At 37.6% G+C, this 21145-nt stretch overlaps 1 protein-coding gene and 1 long non-coding RNA gene across 3 annotated transcripts in view; one reads left to right on the top strand and one right to left on the bottom strand.

The window, feature by feature from the left end:
- LOC121737756 (soluble guanylate cyclase 88E) overlaps positions 1–17596 on the bottom strand; it is a 42948-nt gene extending 25352 nt beyond the window's left edge. For both annotated transcript variants that reach the window (XM_042129446.1, XM_042129447.1), the window contains exons 1-2: positions 17592–17596; positions 8331–8503 (exon numbers count right to left, since the gene is read on the bottom strand). In XM_042129446.1, the coding sequence (XP_041985380.1) occupies positions 8331–8498 (168 nt within the window). In that variant the 5' untranslated portion in view covers positions 8499–8503; positions 17592–17596. The remainder of the gene's footprint in view (positions 1–8330; positions 8504–17591) is intronic.
- Positions 1926–20615, top strand: LOC121737757. The gene is made up of 2 exons (XR_006037185.1): positions 1926–1959; positions 20420–20615. It is a non-coding gene; the product is annotated as an uncharacterized LOC121737757 (long non-coding RNA).
- The last annotated feature ends 530 nt before the right edge of the window (positions 20616–21145 follow it).

The raw sequence follows: 21145 nt of genomic DNA, 5'->3' as shown, positions 1-21145 counted from the left end.
ATCCGTATCTCAACTAGAATCGGTCTTTGAACCTTTACTCTTCTGGTGCCCCCTCAGACGTGATGCCCTGATTAAGGGCTAATCCGTCACTGATTATTACTTAGTATTAATATGAATAAAAAGGGGGATAGTGGATATTTCTGTCGTTTTGTATATTTTCTCCCTTAGGTAATATTATGTTTTATGCTACATTAACTTGTCATATTATTTTAAGATGGCCATCTAGAGTTGACGAGGGATAGAAAAGCCATCATTTCTGTCCCTAGAGTAGTAATTCTTTAAAGATAAAATACCCTTTGTCCTCTTCTGTGTCCCTAGTACTTGTTTAGAATATCATTATGATAAAACGGTATATTTTATGAGCTTTTTGATCCCAAGCCTAAACCTTAGTAGTTAGTACTTAGTCCTATGTAGAAAACGGTATTTAACCAAGTTGTAAGTATGCAGGGTGCAATTAAACCTTCCTGCCAAATTTTGATATATTGATCCTTATTAAAAATAAATAAAAACGTATTTTTTCTTTTATAATCACTCAGTACTAAAATGTTGAGAAATAACTTCCGAAAATTATCCTAAAAAACACTACAATTCATGGACATGAAACGTCGCCCACGCGTGACGTGCCCCCGCGCGCGCGCTTCCCCCCGCGTCACCCCTGCTCATTCCCCCGCGCCGCGAGTGACCGTTCTGCAACGATTTTAAATGGGATAAAATATGTACTTAATAAAAAAAAATAACATCAAATTTTTTTCGGTTAAATGGACTCTCCTAATGATACGTCTAAGCCCTGGAAAAAAATTGGCAGGAAGGTTTAATAATTTAATTGCACCCTGTATATTATATATTTTAAATTTTTGAATCAAATGCTTTTAGAACGCCGTACCGCCTACGTTTTGCTTACCATTAGCTATGTCCATTGTCCACACTGTGCCTTTTTTTTGTTCATTAACGCATGCATCATTATAGCACAGTCAACAGTGCAATTGAGTCATGCCCGTGTCATCTGACCGTATCCAAAACTTTCGTTTTGCTCTTTTTTTCTGGAATTTTTATGACCAAATAATACCACTCAATAATACAATTAATGTAATACAAATAATACACAAAGTACAAACCAAATACGGCGCACATATTCCACCCAGTAAAATGTTCTCGTCGCACACATAGAATTAGAACGTTAGAAAAGACATTCCATACAATCGTCAGCGCTAAAATGTGTCACCCTCGAAATGAGTGAGCTCACTCATCTGAGAGCAGTGTGTTTTAGGACGCGGTAACAGCCGGACGTGTTTAATTCATTAATTACCGCGTTGTTTTTCGCTACATTTCGCTCCAGAATGCCGTCAGGTGCCTTCCTACAGTGCAGTAACAAAACGAGGAATACAAATAAAGCCAAAGGTGTAATATTTCGCACGTAATTACTAAGACTTTATTAATATTTAAATTATTGTCTTCCATTTTAAGAGAAAAATCAAAGCGAAGCGTAAAATGAGCGAAAGAGAAAGTAGTATATGATATTACTGTAACACAAAAAAGGACGACAATATTTTCTCGATTCGATTAAAGCGTAAAATGAGCGAAAGAGAAAGTAGTATATGCTATTACTGTAAGACAAAAAAGGACGACAATATTTTCTCGATACACATTTTGCATGCAAAAACATTGCTACAGTTTTGACGGCATACGTCGTATCTAAGTATTTTGATATCGTTGGTCGCACATGTTACAATAAGCTGACAGACACTGCAAGTTGCAACTAAACAAAAATGAAAAAAAAAATGACAATGTTGGCGTTGCTTTCGTTGACGCATTCAATTATTGAATGCACCAATACGAAAGTTGAATGAAAGAAGATGATGAACATTTAAGATGAAAGTGCACAGTGTGGACATAGCTATTCTATGACGTATCCGAAATCCGAATTCCGAGTTTCTTACGCCGGTTCTTCTCGCCGGGTTAGTTCCCGAACCGGTGGCCGTGGTAGGCACATAAAGTTAATATACCTAGCGGAATAGAGCAACAATCTTGAGCTGTCAAACGAAACCGAAATTGGTTTCATCTGTGTGTAAAAATATGTGTACGTATACACTTACACAAGCATGATTGAACATGATTCCTATGAGATTAAATTGTCAACGTGCGGCACGTGCCGACTGGACGTCAAAAAAAGAGTGCTGCTGTCATGTCTCTTTTTACCACGCAGTGTTACTGATAGTGAGACCTCTCTTTTTTTTTATGAAATAAGAGGGCAAACGAGCAAACGGGTCACCGGATGGAAAGCAACTTCCATCGCCCATGGACACTCGCAGCATCAGAAGAGCTGCAAGTGCGTTGCCGACCTTTTAAGAGGGAATAGGGTCATAGGGGAGGGTAGGGAAGGGAAGGGAAGGGAATAGTTGAGGGTAGGGAAGGGAATAGGGTAGGGGTTAGGGGATTGGGCCTCCGGTAAACTCACTCACTCAGCGAAACACAGCGCAAGCGTTTCACGCCGGTTTTCTGTGAGAACGTGGTATTTATCCGGTTGAGCCGGCCCATTCGTGCCGAAGCATGGCTCTCCCACGTATAAAGGCCCTTGCTCAGGCCTTTGTTTCTCTATTCCCCTCGGTATATTAACTTCATGGGTAGGCATGTCTGCGTTCTTTCTACGACGCTCAAAGTGTATTCATGATACCTATTTTGAATAAAAAGATATTTTATTTTATTTTTAAATCTTTGGGAAGTCGTCATTTCAATTTTCAACCATAAGCATGAGTCATAACGTCATCACATGAAAGTATGAAAAGATTTTACCATTGTAAAGATTTGTTACAGTAGACTGCAGAACTCAGAACATACATAAGCCTAAAATTGCCATATTGATAATATCTTTTACTCGCGAAAACATCTTCGTAGCGCTCTGTACCATCTCTGTACCGTCGCGCGTCGTACCAATACAAAGTCTCTAAGTGCAAAAAGTACTTTAGTAAAAATTGTACTTTTCGTTTTTTTTTGCAATTTCCGTCTTGCTTGAATCCTGATCTTATTTAATTTTCTATAAGTACGAATATCTAAATCTATATATATAAAACTCAAAGGTGACTGACTGACTGACATGGTGATCTATCAACGCACAGCCCAAACCACTGGACCGATCGGGCTGAAATATGGCATGCAGGTAGATGATATGGCTTCCGCTAAGAAAGGATTTTTAGCTCCGTGATTTTGACCAATTCTACCTCCAAAGGGTTAAAATAGGGGATGAAAGTTTGTATATAATAATACAATATCTTAACGCGAGCGAAGCTGCGGGCAAAAGCTCGTCCTGCAGATATAATTTAATTTTCTATTCTTGCTAGAATTTAAAAAAAATAAGTTTTTGGTCAACTCTTCACGCTTATGCCATTAAAATATAAATTTTACATAATTATATTAAGAATTAGTTTAGCACAATTTTTGCACGCTAAACGAATTTCTCCGAGAACGAAGAGGACCAAATCTACTAAAATAATATATAAAACACCATTAAATTACAATTATAATACTGAAATGGAGGAGACCCATTTCATGGTTATCCCCAAATTGTGATGGATGAGGTCTCACCGCCATCCCTAAAGTTATAATTCCTTAACCCACAGTCCAAGTTTAAAGTTATAATGGTTTATAGAGTTGTAGCCAAAGATTTGGATTGTTAGATTAGGCTGGATTTTTTGGCGCTATTTAAATAAATCAGACTATAATTGCTTGTGATCTCGCGGTGTACCCACTAAAACGCTTTTTCTAGTAGGTAAAGAATTGAAAGTAAAACTGGGTAAGTTTGTACTACTATAAATTTAAATGTTTAAGGGCAAGGTGAAACTAGTGCCACCCACAATTTAATTCTATTCATCGAAAACAAGTCATAATTAAAATAATCGGCCAAGTGCGAGTCGGACTCGCACACGATGGGTTCCATACCGTTATAGAACAAAAATAGACCAAAATTGTGTTTTTGTATGGGATTAAATTTTTTAATTTATTTTAATATTATTATTAATTATATTAATAATACATCTAAATAGGGCTAATGTTAAAATATCAAGTACCTACCTGTTGCCATTATTGATATCGAGCAAAAAAGGCCAAAAAATCACGTTTGTTGTATGGGAGCCCCCCTTAAATATTAATTTTATTTTGTTTTTAGTACTTGTTGTTATAGCGGCAACAGATATACACAATCTGTGAAAATTTCAGAAGTCTAGCTATAGCGCTTCCTGAGATACAGCCTGGAGACAGACAGACGGACGGACGGACGGACGGCCGACGGACAGACGGACAGACATCGAAATCTCAGTAATAGGGTCCCGTCTTACCCTTTGGGTACGAAACCCTAAAAAATGAAGTAATGGAAGCACTATTAAATTATTATTTAAAAATTGCGTGTAGTAGCCATTTCAAATTTGGATGGCACTAGTTTATTACACTAATGAAAATTTATATATAGTGCTTTGAGTTAACATTGAGTTTTTAGCGCGTTCTAATGATAAAGCTTACAGGTACTCACGCTCTCTGGTAGTGCCTTGCACTGGGTCCGACTTGTCTATGTTGCTACCGTGCCCCTGATCACACATAATATTATAATTTATATTAAAGCGGCCGGCCTAATGTAATCGTCCGCCCCAAAGCCTTCGATATTAATTTGTGGTTTCAGTTGAGTGATGGGCCTCAATTCAGTAGACATCGGTGTCGAAATATATCATAGGAGCTATGTATGTAGTACAGTTCAATAATAATCTATCTTAGATATTCTATAATTAATCTGTTCAGCGGGGCTAAAATGGTACCATTTAGCAATTCCTCTCAATGAATTCAGCAAATGAATTGTCAAAACTGTCAAAGTGACAAATGTCAAATTAGTACGAATTAATAAATATGAATTGCAAGCAGACTTGCATTTTGCGATTTTAAAAGAATGAATCATAACATGATTCATAATATGATTCTTCAAAGCGACCATTTTAGCCCCGCAGAGTTTGTTTAAACGCGCCAATCTCACAAACTGCTAAAGCTACTGTGTACTAGACCCAAAATTGTTAATTGACACAGAAACAAAGTGATGAGTGTGTGTTTTTTTAATGAAATAAAGGGGAAAACGAGCAAACGGGTCACCTGATGGAAAGCAACTTCCGTCGCCCATGGACACTCGCAGCATCAGAAGAGCCGCAGGTGCCTTGCCGTCCTTTTAAAAGGGAAAAGGGTAATAGGGGAGGGTAGGGATGGGAAGGGAAGGGAATAGGGTAGGGGATTGGGCCTCCGGTAAACTCACTCACTCGGCGAAACACAGCGCAAGCGCTGTTTCACGCCGGTTTTCTGTGAGAACGTGGTATTTCTCCGGTCGAGCCAGCCCATTCGTGCCGAAGCATGGCTCTCCCACGTATAAATGGTATGGTGGTATGTTGATTTCTATAATTATGTACTTGGTTGCAAATAAAAAAAATTGAACTTTTTTTAACTTATTACTATGTGTCCCTTATATTGAGTTCACTATAGCTGCAGCTTAGCAGTTCGCTGGAAGCAGTGGCGTAACTATAACACCCAGGGCCGGTGGAAAATTGATGGGGCCCTATCAGTAAATATCATCATGTTAATAATAAAACAATGTATAAAAAATTCTGACCTCACGGCCTCTTGGGTCGGGGCCCTTTTGGGTGGGGGGCCCTAGGCATTTTGTCAACCCTGCCATCCTATAGTTACGCCACTTAAAAACGGGCAAATGGACTTTTTTTTTTTAAACGGGCTTTGGCCCACCACACATTCCCACCACTGCAACTCCTGTGTCGCCAGGATCAACAGTGGTAACCAACCACGAAAACCCTTTGATATGATCTCAGGGATGCCCGAGGGACAAGCTAAATCTATCTTGGGACCCGCAACTAAATTAATCAGAAGAAAGGTAGGAGGAGTAGGAGAAATCCAGTTTCCCTCCCCAAGCAAAGCGGGAGACAGCCAAATTTTCGTGTCTTTAATGTCCGAATAAAGGGGGAAGCACCACGGGAAAATAATTAAATTGTATTAAGCCTACTTAATAAAATGACCTTTACTTAAACTGACAAGCTTGTGTTGGATTGTTTCCAATAGTATTTATGACAAAAACGTTTGAAAGCACGAAAATTCTTTGCGCTGCCTACGAGATCATCGTAGTATACGACTCTAAAAATACATTGGAGGCTGTTTAGCATATCGGTTCTTTCCTCATGCCAGAGATCACATTCTCAGAGTATGTGACGAGAAGTTTGTTCTTGCGGGCTATCTTCAGTCTAGCACTCGCAAAAAGGAGACGGAACTAACTTAAATCCATAAAGTTTAGCTTTAAAATTGCCGTGACCGGTTAGGAATTGAGCAACGCAGTGATCGATTTCTATCCAATGCATAGCGAGTCGTTTGCGTGCCGAAGGAAAGAAATTGTACTGGTGCCGACCTTTGATTGAGTTATCCCACCGATCCTGCCACTCACATATAAGTTTTTGTAGTGTTATATCTAGCGGTTCGAATAATCTACTTACTTTGTTTCTGTCTTTCATGCTTAAGAAATCTGGGGTCGTAATTTTTTTTATTTTTATAATATAAAACAGCTCGGCGCTGTATTTCTAAGTCTACAGGCAAAACACCCGACAGGACAGGAAGTGATTCAGTACTGACCGTTCTATATGCCTTACATAGGAATATTAATGCGAGACGTTGGCTTTGTAAAAGTTTACGTCGGGCTGCACCTATCGTAGTCCTATCTGCCCAAACTGGTGAGCCGTAGCATATTCTGCCTAAGTATGTGGCTGTATATATAATTTAAAAAAAAAAATTGTTACGCCACTGGCTGGGAGCAATTGTTCATGATTTGTCCACACATAAATTTTCCCTTACAAAAGACAACTTTTTGCAGGAAAATGTACGATTTCCACGGACTTCTTTAATTATGCGAGTGGATCCGCGTAACGTCTAATAAGTTGATTAAGTAGTAGACGACATCTATGGCTCAATTAGTCGAGTGTGTGGCAGCTCAAGCCGGGAGTCGCGGGTTCGAATCCCGCCGACGACGGAACAAAAAGTTTTCAATGTTCCCGCGTCTGGATGTGTATTTTGGTCTGGTACCTGTAACACAAGTCCTTCACGTATAAGTACGTAAAGGACTTGCGGGCCAGACTGACGTGGTGTGAAGCGTCCATAGATATTAGATATTATAAGTATTTAAAATACTTTGCGAAATCATTACTCGTAGAATCAGTTAAAACTTAAAAGTCATCCGCATACTTATAATAAAAATATGACCCCAATAGCTGAATTTAGAATCGCCATATAGAAGGACATACGCCCAGCTTTATATTTATATTCCAGAGAGATCCATCAAAACAATAAATAAATCAACGCGAATAGATCATAGATACTTAAATAGATCTATGAAGTGATATAAATATCACTCGTGGATCGTGATTTCCTAATTTCATGTCACTCCAGGATAAAACCGTGACCCTATTACTAAGACTTCGATCATCAATGTCTGTCCGTCCGTCTGTCTGTCTCAAGAACCGCGATAGCTAGATAGCTGAAATTTTCTCAAGTACCCCCCTTCGTGCCCGAGTCCGATTCGAACTTGGCTGAATTTTAAGCTTATTGGCAATAAGGGTCAAAAGTTTATATTCTTTTTGTTTGATTTAATTCGTAAACATTTCCCAATATTCGTACCTGCTGGTGGTGAAAATGTTTATTTTCTGAAAATTTCATTTCCGCACCCAACAAAGGGGAGGAAAGAAAAACACGAAAATAAATTACGAAAATTGTTGCGTTTGTAATTTTTCGGTTTTGTGACATTCCGTCTGTAAAATGTAAAATGTAATTTGTTTTCCAATTATTGCGGTGACTTTTTTACATTTTCGCAATTTATTCACAATTTCACGTTACAGTAAAATTGTCTATTCATATTTGGTTTGTCCGCCTACCCTTTAATTTTACGTTCATTTTGCAGACATAATCTAATTTTAACTAATTTATTTTTAAATACAGTAATAATATGTACTAGGTGCTACAAATTATCACGCTATCACCTACTTTTGGTGCTTATAAAGCCTTCACGCAGACGACGTCACAGGCGGCAGCTAGTAGAACAATAGATCTAAATATGTATAGGCAGTGCCGGCTTTAGCACTACCAAGAGGCGAGATTTTTTCGGTGCCCACGGTGCTGGTAGTGCTGAAAGCCCCTTTTTATCCGGGCTCTGGCCGGTCGCCCAGCGTCGACCCCTAACGCCGCTACCGGCTTTAGGCAAAAAATATGGCTAGTCGAACCTTTGCCCCAGCGTGAGCCTAACAGGGACTTCAACGTACCTCCTGCGAAGTCTTAGCGAGCCGCGCTATGAGGTTCTCCGGGTAGACCTGGTGCACGGAGAAGGAGGGCTGCTCAACGCCCGCCTGCCGCCGGATGTCCTCCCACCGCTCCTCGCCGTACGTCTGCCGGATGTACTCCGCCATGTTCTCGAGTAACAGCCCATACATGGTGCCTGGGGGACGAAGGGTTATTGTTAAGGTTATTAAACTCAACATTTTAAGATGGCACCTAGATCCTGGGAGACGAATGGTTGTTGTTAAAGTTTAAACTTTAAAGTCAAAATAAGCCCAAGGTGGCGTCAGTGGTCATTACTTATTGACCTTTATAATAATTAGTATCTAGTCTAGGAGCTATATGAAAAACGCACGTGCTGTATTCTGTTAACTTATGTTCATCAGCGGCAGCCCGTACATGGTGCCTGGGGGACGAATCGTGTTCGTTAAAGTTATTGTCAGTGACAACGGTTACATGGTCAATCTGGCATCAGTTCAGTCCATCAATCTGGTGAAGGTTGACGCGAAACTGAACGTCTAACCCACGGATTGATGGACTGATCATTTCTCTATTATGTACTTTTCGGTCATCAGTCTGGCGTCAATCACAGTTAACAGACAATAGACATACTCACAGACAGACACACTTCCACATTTATAATATTTTTAGTATAGATAAAATACGAACACGAACAAAACAAGTACAAACATAAAACTTTATTAGACATTAAACAAAAGAACTATATCAATCTAGACATCTATTAAAATATCTGGAGACAGTCCTCGTTGATCAGAGCTTCGCTTTCTTCAGTCTAATTCGCCAATACATTTAGAAATTTAAATAATAATTAAAGGCGAATTAAGATTTAAGTTGAAAGCCTAATTTGATAATTTCATCCTTTGTTAATCCTTCGAACAATGGAAATATGACAAAGAAATACTTTTGAAGACAGTCTAATAATAGAGCAGAAATCTTAAGAAATGTTAGATAATAATAATAATTCATCGCTAAAAACTGAGTTGAAAATCTTGGTAAGTATTTAAATTTCTTTGTAGATCAATCTTAAATCTATATTTTGATGATTTATGTGTTAGTACACATAAATCATCAAAATATAGATTTAAGACTAGACTAGCTATTTTAATGTTTTTACGTCGATTTTTTAACCGACTTCCGAAAACGAGGAGGTTATACGTTCGGCTGTGGATATTTTTTTTAATGTATGTTCAACGATTACTCCGCCGTTTGTGAACAGATTTTCAAAATTTTTGTTTTGTTGTATATGGTATTACTCCAATTTGGTACCATGTTCAGAAAAGTGGTGACCTGATGATGGGATCCATGAGTAATCGAGGGAACTCCTCAAAATTCAAGTAGAAACATATGATTTTTTTGGTTTCATATGAAGTATTCTGAGCATTTTACGTGGGAGAGCCATGCTTCGGCACGAATGGGCCGGCTCGACCGGATAAATACCACGTTCTCACAGAAAACCGGCGTGAAACAGCGCTTGCGCTGTGTTTCGCCGAGTGAGTGAGTTTACCGGAGGCCCAATCCCCTAACCCCTACCCTATTCCCTTCCCTACCGTCAACTTTTCCCTTCCCTTCCCTTCCCTACCCTCCCCTATTACCCTATTCCCTCTTAAAAGGCCGGCAACGCACTTGCAGCTCTTCTGATGCTGCGAGTGTCCATGGGCGACGGAAGTTGCTTTCCATCAGGTGACCCGTTTGCTCGTTTGCCCCCTTAATCATAAAAAAAAAAAAAAAAGCATATGTTACCAAAAAGTTAGTTTTTGCACCAGGATATACCATGGTTCGAAGGTGGTGAACAGAACTCCTTACTCCTTATAGATACATGTTTGGGGGTATCGGCGTTGTCTTAAGAACTGAAAGCATATACTACTATGCAAATTTCATTATTCATCATCATCATCACCATATTCCACCATACATCCATGAGTAATGGAGGGAACTCCTCAAGAACGAAACCCGAATTTGTCGAACGATTTACAAAATTATAATGTTATTTCAATGTAAATGATTCGATCTTGGTGTTTAGGTTACCAAGTTAGCAATTTGATCATAAGATCTATGAGGTATGTTATTCTTCTTAAAATTTATAACGATAATTATAGTTATATTTGAGCATAATATTATATTATGTTGAGCTGATGAGTTTCCATGAGTGTAATGATAGAAATAAATTCACTGAACAGTACTTTAGAGCCTTTAAGGACAGGCGTATGAACATTAATTTTATCATTGCTTGATCAAGAGCGAGCTGTCGGATCCAGTCACTAAGCTTAACACATTAGTCTGTACAAAAAACCAGCTTATTAAATATAACTAAAAAGAGTGAAATTATTATTTTTAACAAAAAATTAAAACCGACTTCCAGGGTAAACAATAATAATTTTAATGAACAAAAAAATGTTAAATAATTCTTACTTTTTAATGTGCCTCCATAGAAACAGTTGAGGTTTAGGAGAGTTATGCATAAGGCACATTAAAAAGTAAGAATTATTTAACACTTTTTTGTTCATTAAAAATTATTATTGTTTACCGGAAATTGGAAGTCGGTTTTAATTTTTTGTTAAAAATAATAATTCTAATAAGTATTTCTGATCTCATATGAATATTATGTTAGAAAACAGAAAAGTAAAGTTTTTACTCATAACAATGTCACAGTATAGCAATATGACATAGGCACAAAAATAGGGTCTAATATTACTATACTGTGACAATGTCTCGAAGCCAAGTAAGCTAAACATGATATTATGTTAAGGCTAGGTTATTCCAAATTCACGTTTCTAGAATGAGTAATTTTTAAAGAAAGCGTCATTAAAAAAAACTGAAAAATATATGTACATGTATAGATACATCTTTTAACTAGTGACTTTTATGGTTAGAAACACAATACAGATAATTTATAATAAAATACGTGGGAGAGCCATGCTTCGGCACGAATGGGCCGGCTCGACCGCAGAAATACCACGTCCTCACAGAAAACCGGCGTGAAACAGCGCTTGCGCTGTGTTTCGCCGAGTGAGTGAGTTTATCGGAGGCCCAATTCCCTTCCCTATCCTCCCCTATTCCCTTCCCTTCCCATCCCTACCCTTCCCTATTACCCTATTCCCTCTTAAAAGGCCGGCAAAGCACCTGCAGCTCTTCTGATGCTGCGAGTGTCCATGGGCGACGGAAGTTGATTTCCATCAGGTGACCCGTTTGCTCGTTTGCCCCCTTCTTTCATAAAAAAAAAAAATTACTCGATAAAAAAAAATCCGAAACAACCTCGATTTTAAAAACATTTTGAGTTTTATAGGACTTACAGGGACTCAATCAAAAAATAATTTGGATAGTTCGATTACTATTAAAATTTTACAGGGAAATGTACGGATACATGTTTACTTATACTATTTTTTATCTAAGTAAAAAGGTTTTTTCTCCTATTTCGCCCTATCATGGACGCGGCGAGCGTCGTAACCGCCACTGTACAAGGCGCGCTGATATGAATGTTATTTTAATGTCATTTACGTCGATATTCGCACTGACAGACATCGACCTGCTAATTTAGGAATAACCTCCCCTTAAAGTATTTTTACAGCAACTTTAATCTTCGATTAAAATAATAATAAGATTTTACGGCAGTTAGTGGAGTTTAAAATGCTAAACTTTGATTGAGTTGCTAATAGAGTTAATTCACTGCTTGAACTTGGAAAGAAATCTACATCTATAAGAATTATTATGTATACAGTGTGTAACAAAAATAAGTGATAATACTTTAGGGTGTGTACATATTCCTTATAGAGAGTTCACTATGAAAGTTGCAGCGCTGAAAGACCAAAAATTTTTTCACTTTTTGACCGACTTCCAAAAAGGAGGAGCTAATACGTTCGGCTGTATGTATCTTTTTTTTTGTATGTTCAACGATTACTCAGTCGTTTATGGTCCGATTTTCAAAATTCTTTTTGTGTTGTATAGGGTTTAGCTCGAATTTAGTACCATAATCACAAAAGTGGTAATGTGATCATGGGATCCATGAGGAATCGAGAGGACTCCTTGAAATTTGTATCAAAGCATATAGTGATTTCGACTTTTCTGAAGCATTCGAGGTAAATGCTACCAAAAAGTAAGATTTGGCACCAGGTCGAACCCTGGATCCGGAGGTACCCAATAGAACTTTTGAATTCTTATAGATACATGTTCGGGGATTTCGGCGTTGCTTAAACCACTGGAAGCATAAGCCATACAACAAAAATGTTTTTTTTTTTGCCTTTTTTGCTCGATATCAATAACAGCAACAGGTAGGCACTTGAAATTTTTACAAACTCCTTAAAAATATGTGTACTTTAATAAATAATAGTAATATCTAAATAAAAATATTTAAGGCGGGCTACATACAAAAACACAATTTTGGCCTATTTTAGCTCTATAACGGTACGGAACCGTTCGTTCAGGAGTCCGACTCGCACTTGGCCGATTATTTAGAGTTGATTTAACAAAGTATGTTCGTAATCATCAGCGTAATTGCTAAGTTGGACTGAAAATAATTAATAGAAAGACTAAGAAGTACTGAAAAGTATAGTTATTTTAATTTTTAAATTTCTTAGTTTATATAACAATAGTAGCTGTCCCGGTGAACTTCGTGTCACTTTAAAACCTTCCCTGGACTTCTACGAATATTTTAAGACTAAAATCAGCCCAATCCGTTAAGCCGTTTTCGAGTTTTAGCGCGACTAACACATTTGAAAATCCATTTTTATATATAAGATGTGATGCATCTTCAGATATAGGACGTCGATGTTCGGTAAATATAATTTTCAACTAAAGCCCTTCAATTTGAGTGTTGATTAAATTTGTTGGCAATTGGCATGGCTTAGACTTGACTCCCGGGATTTGGGACTCCTTTATCTTTGCGGCTGTCTTTGAAGAATTGTCTGCGGGCTAGCTTGGTATCTGCGACTTCGTTTGCGTAAAATATTGTTAATTAGTGTTCGCATAGATTGTATGGGAGCTCTCAATCTCAAAAGTGCCCTCATAGCGTGAATGGATTTTTTTGATGAAAATAGGTTGTTTAGAACGATAAGAACTTAAAACGCTCAGTTTGTGTGGATTGGATTTGCAATTAAGAAAAAAAAGTGACTAAAGTAGTAGCATATAATGGCAAAAGTATCCTATACTATTACTAGTCCTACTACTAATGTGATAAATGAGATATTTATACGTGGGAGAGCCATGCTTCGGCACGAATGGGCCGGCTCGACCGGAGAAATACCACGTTCTCACAGAAAACCGGCGTGAAACAGCGCTTGCGCTGTGTTTCGCCGAGTGAGTGAGTTTACCGGAGGCCCAATTCCCTTCCCTTCCCATCCCTACCCTCCCCTATTACCCTATTCCCTTTTAAAAGGCCGGCAACGCACCTGCAGCTCTTCTGATGCTGCAAGTGTCCATGGGCGACGGAAGTTGCTGTCCATCAGGTGACCCGTTTGCTCGTTTGCTCCCTTATTTCATAAAAAATATATATTCTGTCTGTACCTTTTCACGATCAAACCGCTCAACCGATTTAACTAGTTAAAATGTAGTATGGAGATACTCTGAGTCCCGGGAAAGGACATAGGATACTTTATGTCCCTGTAAAACGTACGGTTCCCGCGCGATAAACGGATTTTGGCACAACGGAGTTGCAGGTGTTGCCATTAAACAAAACTTATGCGTCTGAAATTTAAGAGATTATAATAAACTAGATGACGCCCGCAACTCTGTTGCGCCAAAACTCGTTTATCGCGCGGGAACCGTACATTTTCCGAGCTAAAAAGTATCCTATGTCCTTTCCCGGAACTCAAAGTATCTCCATACCAAATTTCAGCAAAATCGGTCCAGCGGTTTGGTCGTGAAGAGGTAACAGACAGACAGACAGACACACTTTCGCATTTATAATATTAGTATGGAAGTATGGATTTTACGCTATTTTTATAACAAATTCAATCCACCTATAATATAATTTTTTATCCAATTACAAGGTCCGTGGATGTTAGTAAGCTCACTAAGCCAACAATCTCACTAATTAGACCGTAAATGTTGTTTAGTAATTAGTTATTAGACCGTAGATTTTTGTATCTGTCTAGAACTCGTAGGTTATAGGTTGAAGACACAAACACCACGAAGATAAACAGCCTCGTAATACGATTTAGATTTACTTTCGAAACTCTGTTAGAGCTAATATGATATGAGATGAAGACATCTTCTCCTGACCTTTGAAGCGGAGGAGTTCTGGCCGACTGATGTGGTCTACCGAAGATTCCGGGGGAGACTACGGAATGAAGCGCGCGTCACGTCGCCGTTAATTCGTTATAATGTGTAGTTGTTAAGTTTATATAATTGTATGTATGTTAGTCATTAGGGTATATATTGTATGGGCCTACGTAGCCTGATTTAAATAAATAAATAAAAAATAAATAAAATAAATGTACGAAAGTTATCGTTCCATACGCCATTCTATTTCGATGGTTTATCTGAAGAATGTGATCAGTGTTTGACGTTGATTTTAAATATATTTTAAAAAGTTTTAGAAAAACTAGAGATCGCCCAATGGTCGAAATTCGACCTTATTTGCAACGACATTAGGTCGTTGCAAATAGGTTATAGTCTGGAGTCCTTATTATGTAGTGCATTCTCAGAGAATTGAAAACATACAGCGAGCTTTTACTAGATATCTAGCATATGGCACTAGCGGATTTTCACATCGGCAACCATATGAACAACGTTTGCATAAATTTGCTATGACCACCTTAAAAATAGAAGAACATTATTGGAATTATGCTTTCTGTATAAAATTATCAATGGGAAAATTAAATGCAATAGTCTTCATGATCGTATAACACTGAATGTACCATACAAATATCCTAGAAAAAAAAATAACTAAGACTTTCTATATACCTCCCTGCAAAACCAATCTTGGGTTATAATCTCCGATGGCCAAAATATTTACTCAATATAATAAAACAAATAGTATCAAAGATCTAGATGTGTATAATGATAAATATGTACTTTGTTTTACTAAAAAGGTTAAAGGCTAAAATTCATTTGTTTAAGTTTAAATTGTTTTGTTGAAATTTTAATATCAGAATACATACATAATATTGTTATTAATGCTATGTACACCGTAGCTGTCGTGTACATAGCATTAATAACAATATTGTCGTGTAACATCAGATATAATACCAATTGTTATTTTAGTTGTAAGTAAAAAATGTATACGATGTGGTTGTACTTTATATATAAATAAAAAAAAAATTAGGACTACTACCTATATTTTGTAAAAAATATTCACTTCATCATAGTTTTTTTCAATTCTTGGCTCTGGGACTAAGCTGATTTCAGACTGGCCGTTTAAACATTGTCTAATAGTATCTAAAATTAAATAAAAAAAAACAATAATCCAGTTTCAATTAGTCAACTTGTTGTCAACAGACTTCAACCATAAATAAAAGAGTATAATTCGTATGTATAGGCTTGTCACTCAAAAATCTGTCATTTTTCCTAGTAGTAGTGTCGTAGTGTGTGTAACGTTTTATTTGTTAAAAATATATATGATAAAAGCATAATTTCAAAATAATATTAGCTCGATGCACTCCTTCACCATATAAACTATAACTGTGCGAAATTTCATGCACCTATTTTTCGTAAAAAGGGTTACAAAGTTTTTCTCTCACGTATTAATATATAGATTCTGCTACGCTCGGACTCTAATTTTCATAATCCTATACTTTGCACAAAATTAGCAAGACCTTTGACGTAGGTGTCCTTATAAGTTACTAGTGGAAGCCATACTAGGAACGATCTATAAATACATGACAATACAAAACGATTGTGTCCGAAACAATAAGAACATTTAAAATTAGCCTTGCCATAGCCGACTCTATATGGCATAGTAAACTACTGGCGTCATTGATAAGATGACTATTGGAAGTCCAAGCAGGCTACTAACTTTAAAAAAACTCAATAAACAAGATGTAACAAAACTGAGTGATAATACTTTAAGGTTTGTAAGTGTTAAGTGCCTGATAGACGTACACGAACTTAAAGTATGCGGGTTTTAAGTGACACACGTGAATGGCTCACGACTCACGAGCTTGCCAGACGTTACGTACGAGCCGAGACGAGCTACGAGTGAAATTCCAAGACGGCGAACTTTCGCGGCAATCTTGTACGCGAACTTTAGGTGACACACAGGCGATTAAGATCGTCGAGCCATAAGTTCGCATACTTACTCGCACGTCTATCGCCCTTTTATATAGAGTTCACTGTGAAAGTAGCAGCGCTGAAAGAGTAATTTCTTGGTGATTTGTACGGGCATTGGGTAAACTCCCGCTCCTCATACATTTCCATGCAAAGATGAAAAAAAGGTTACTCTTTCCGTGTTGCTACAGTAAAGTATTATCACTTAGTTTTGTTACACCCTGTAGATGTTCAGATCTTCTGTAAGGCCGTACGTTTCAGCTCATTCACTTGAGCAATGCTTCGGCGGGAATTGGCATTTGGCTGATAAAAAAGCAGCTTAGACACTTGAAATATTACAAACGTATTCTTCCAATGTTTTAGACGTTAAAAAAAGTATTTTTTTTATTCAACCCCTAACGGTGTCAAATAGGGAAAGTTCGCCAGACGGGTCGTCGTCGTTCGTCACGGGAGCAAACTCGCTAAAAGGTATAAATTAATATAAATTTCGTATAAATTATTATAAATTTCGTTGCCATTTACCTTATTTTCGGTAAAAATCATTATAATTCTGTCGGCATTCCCACAATGACACTTCCGAAAGTGTTTAGTAGTCTTCTATCACTAAAATGATCACGCGCCCGCAACAATGGCGAAAGTCGCAGAATTACAATCAGCCGGAGAAGGTCGGCTATTTATAGCGCGGATAAACTTGTCACACCAAATCAAAATGGCAAAACCCAAAATTATCAGGGCCGTATTCAGTAAGTGCGGGGCCCGTAACAGTCTTCTACGATTTTTGATTTACTCTCGACTGACAATAATTATAATTAAGCTTAGGGCAAACCTGCGCGACCGGCGACTGCGAAGCGGAGCGTCAAGTCGTCAAATGTGTTTTTTGTATAGTAGTAACATCCTACTATATGACATATAGTATAGTAAGTATGTCATAAAGTGGCCGACAAAAATTCAATTAAAATGAATTGAATTTTTGTCGGTAGCGATTAGCCGCGGTAAAGATCGGAACGGCACCTTAATTTCATGTCCACAGTTTGTCTATTACTTTCGCATTTCTACCGGTGGTAGCTATAACTGGCAACCGGGTAAGCCTCCAGCCGGGTACCGCACATGCTACAAGTGCGTTTTGATCCGGCCCTGATATAAATATGATGATAATAACGGACGAGGTGCAGTTACCGAAATGAGCAGGAATATTCGGAATTGGAGAATATCAAAATATCAAATCAAAATGCAAATAACTACAGTTTTGGTTAGTTGGGAAATAATTGGATTTATACGATTTGCTTGGTTAAACATAATGTTATGAAAACTAATTTTAAATATGACGCGTCGTGAGACGTGACAATCAAGGGTCAATTCGGACCCATAAAGTTAATATACCTAGCGGAATAGAGCAACAATCTCGAGCTGTCAAACTTAACCGAAATTGGTTTCATCTGTGTGTAAAAATATGTGTACGTATACACTTACACAAGCATGATTGAACGTGATTTCTATGAGATTAAATTGTCAACGTGGGCACGTGCCGACTGGACGTCAAAAAAAGAGTGATGCTGTCATGTACATGTCCCTTTTTACCACGCACTGTTACTGATAGTGAGATCTCTCTTGCTCAGGCCTTCGTTTCTCTTTATGTTTCGACCGCAACGCTTACTGCTTAGGGTCAATTCAGACCGCAACGCGACGCATAGATGCATATTTAAATTTGTATTGAATTGACAGACTTTGTTCAAGCGAGAATGTCAATACAATAAAATTTAGAAATGCATCTGCATCTGCATTCTGCACTTGTCGACGGCAGACTTTATGATCCAACTGATGTTTTACTAATGTTTTACAAACCTAAAGGTACAAGTTGGAACCGAGCGACTCGCGACAACTGCAGACGACGTCATTGCGACACTACTGGTTTGTATGTATTTCTATGAAACATCCTCCGCAGCAAGCGACACGAAGCTAGCGACAATTATTCATAGAAATAGATAGAAACCAGTAGTGTCGCGACGCCACGTCGTCTACTTCCGCTTCATGTAGCCGGCTTCCAACTTGAACCTTAAATCTGACGTTTTACAAACGTCAGTTCTATGGAAAGTGAAGTGTCGTGTCGTTTTAGCAGGTCTTAGTGCGGTCTCGCCGTTATAGTACTCGTCATTTTGTCAAATAACCGTTTACACGCAACAGAACTAGATTATCTGGTACTTTATCTGCTATTTTTCCACTATAAACTATATAAAATCCACTTTTATCTGGTTTAATGGACATTATAAACCGGATAAAATTGGATTTTATGTGACACTACCAGTAAATCAGCTGTAGAACCATTTGTATTCATAGCGTGAGGGTGCGTGATGCGCGTACACCATGGGCCGGCAAATGAATCATTTTTGTTCTTTTCGCTTGCATCATCGACATCAATCCTTTTGAAAGTGAGCAGTGACATCTATACTAACATTATAAATGTAAAAGTCTGTCTGTCCGTTACCTTTTCACGCCCAAACCATTAAACAGATTTTGCTGAAATTTGGTATGGAGATATTTTGAGTCCCGGTAAAGGACATAGTTTATGTCGCACTTATCATATTTCCCCCGTAAAAATCAATGCAACATCATCTATCACTTATAATATTACGACAATAATCAATATCTTTTTACGACATCATAACATATCAATTATCTTTCTTCTAGATTATTATTCTATAAATGCTCTCCAATTAAGAATACAAGTAGCAATCAAACGCTTCCGTAGACGAAAGATAAATGAAATTCTTGCAACCGTGAGAAAGAGAGAGATATACGCACTAGATGGAGACAAACTAGGATTACGGATACGGATTCTGAAGGCTGAAACTTCATCCGCACTAAATTAAGAAACTCCTACCTCCTTTGATATTCTGTGAGCCTGGTGAAAAAGTGGAGCTATTTTCATAAAACAAGAGTTAATAATGTATGCTTCAGCACGATTGTGCTAGCACATAACGGCCTCAAAGACTTCAAACGGCAAATATGTAGTTAATGAAATTGTCGATCTATTGGCGTGTGTTTCAAATAAACGTAATTTGTTAAATACTAAGGAGATACTGAATGTACCTATGCTTGAATTTATATAAATTGGTATAAGGTATTACTTTGGAAGCTGATATCATGAGTATAATAAACAAAATAAGAAATGAATAACGGAGAAAGTAATGTTCATAATTATTATGGTGAAGATTATTGCTATCTTTTATAATAATTTTGTAGCTTTCAAATTATGAGTTATAAGACTTACGGCATCTCCGTAGGGGGAGAGTCTTAAAGCACAAATCAATGGCGTGAATAGTTTTTCCGTAAAGTGTACCACAAAATGTTGTGAGATATACTAGGTTTCGCTCACCCTGATAATTTTATTTAACTAAGTAAATACAATTTACATACATACTACCAGCCTTTTCCATTACACCCTACGTATGTTCCACCTTTTTATAAACCCCGAATTTTACGAGCTAAAGGAAAATTCGTACGAAATTACGAAGACGAAATTTCACTGGAGAAAATTTATCGTAATTGCTTTGGACAGGCGGAGTTTTAATTTTAAATGATCATGAGTTTAAATATTCCTCTTTGGAATATTAAAGCAGCGTTCTTTTATTTGAATTTTTTGGTATTATGGTGTTACTTTTTTTGCATAATGAGATGTTTTCTGCGAAATATCAAATAATATTATGTAACGTGTTGTTCTTCATTTTTCTACTGTGGCGGTACCCACAATTCGCCTAACATTCCTGCATCGCACTATCGAAGTTTTCTGAGCGCGTCGGTATATATACGACAGCTGAGATGTATCACGTGGGCTTCGGCCTTCGGCATGACCGGGCAGCGTATTGCCAAACTGTATACTGACCCAGACCGGGGTTGCTCTGAGTTCGATCGCAGTTTGCCTTTATAGTTGAAGAGCAAACTGTATACCTATTCAGAGCGTGTCTGAATCGAAATACATTTTGCTTTAAAATACTTGAGCAAAATACATACGAGTCCAGACGTCCATACTTTTCGGCGTCTGGTGTAGTATGTAATATGGCATCGATAATTTAGAGCAAAATGCACGCGAGTGCAGACATATCTTATCTCTTTTATTCCCGCGCGGCGCGCTATCATGCCTGCCTTGTCTTCTAAAACTTGCGCCGCTTGCGACCTTGACGCCTTTTTGTCAGTTGTAGTTGATTAATGATTACATTTACTTTAATTATGATTATACATGATTACACAAATTTATGTATTAAAGACACTTTATTTTTCAATATCGACCCCTATCTGTGACCCCTTTAGTAAGAAATGTAGTAAAAGCCATAATTCGATGTTACAATACAGGCAAAAAACAAAAATAGTAATTATGACATTTTTCTGTTCTTGATTCATTAATTTATTTGTTTGTTGTTGATTGAAGGAACCCTTTATTATTTTCAGTGAACATCGATTACAAATAGGTACAATTTATTGTGTCATTCAGTACATCTTTCTTATGAAAAATTAATAAATACTGTCATTGGAAACACTTACATTTTTTTTAACCTGTACCTATAATTGTTACAGTTCAAATTTTTAC

This window comes from Aricia agestis, chromosome 21, assembly GCF_905147365.1.
Source record: "Aricia agestis chromosome 21, ilAriAges1.1, whole genome shotgun sequence".
Taxonomy (NCBI): Eukaryota; Metazoa; Arthropoda; class Insecta; order Lepidoptera; family Lycaenidae; genus Aricia; species Aricia agestis.
The sequence above is the reverse complement of the archived record's forward strand: the minus strand, read 5'-3'. Positions and strand labels throughout refer to the sequence as shown.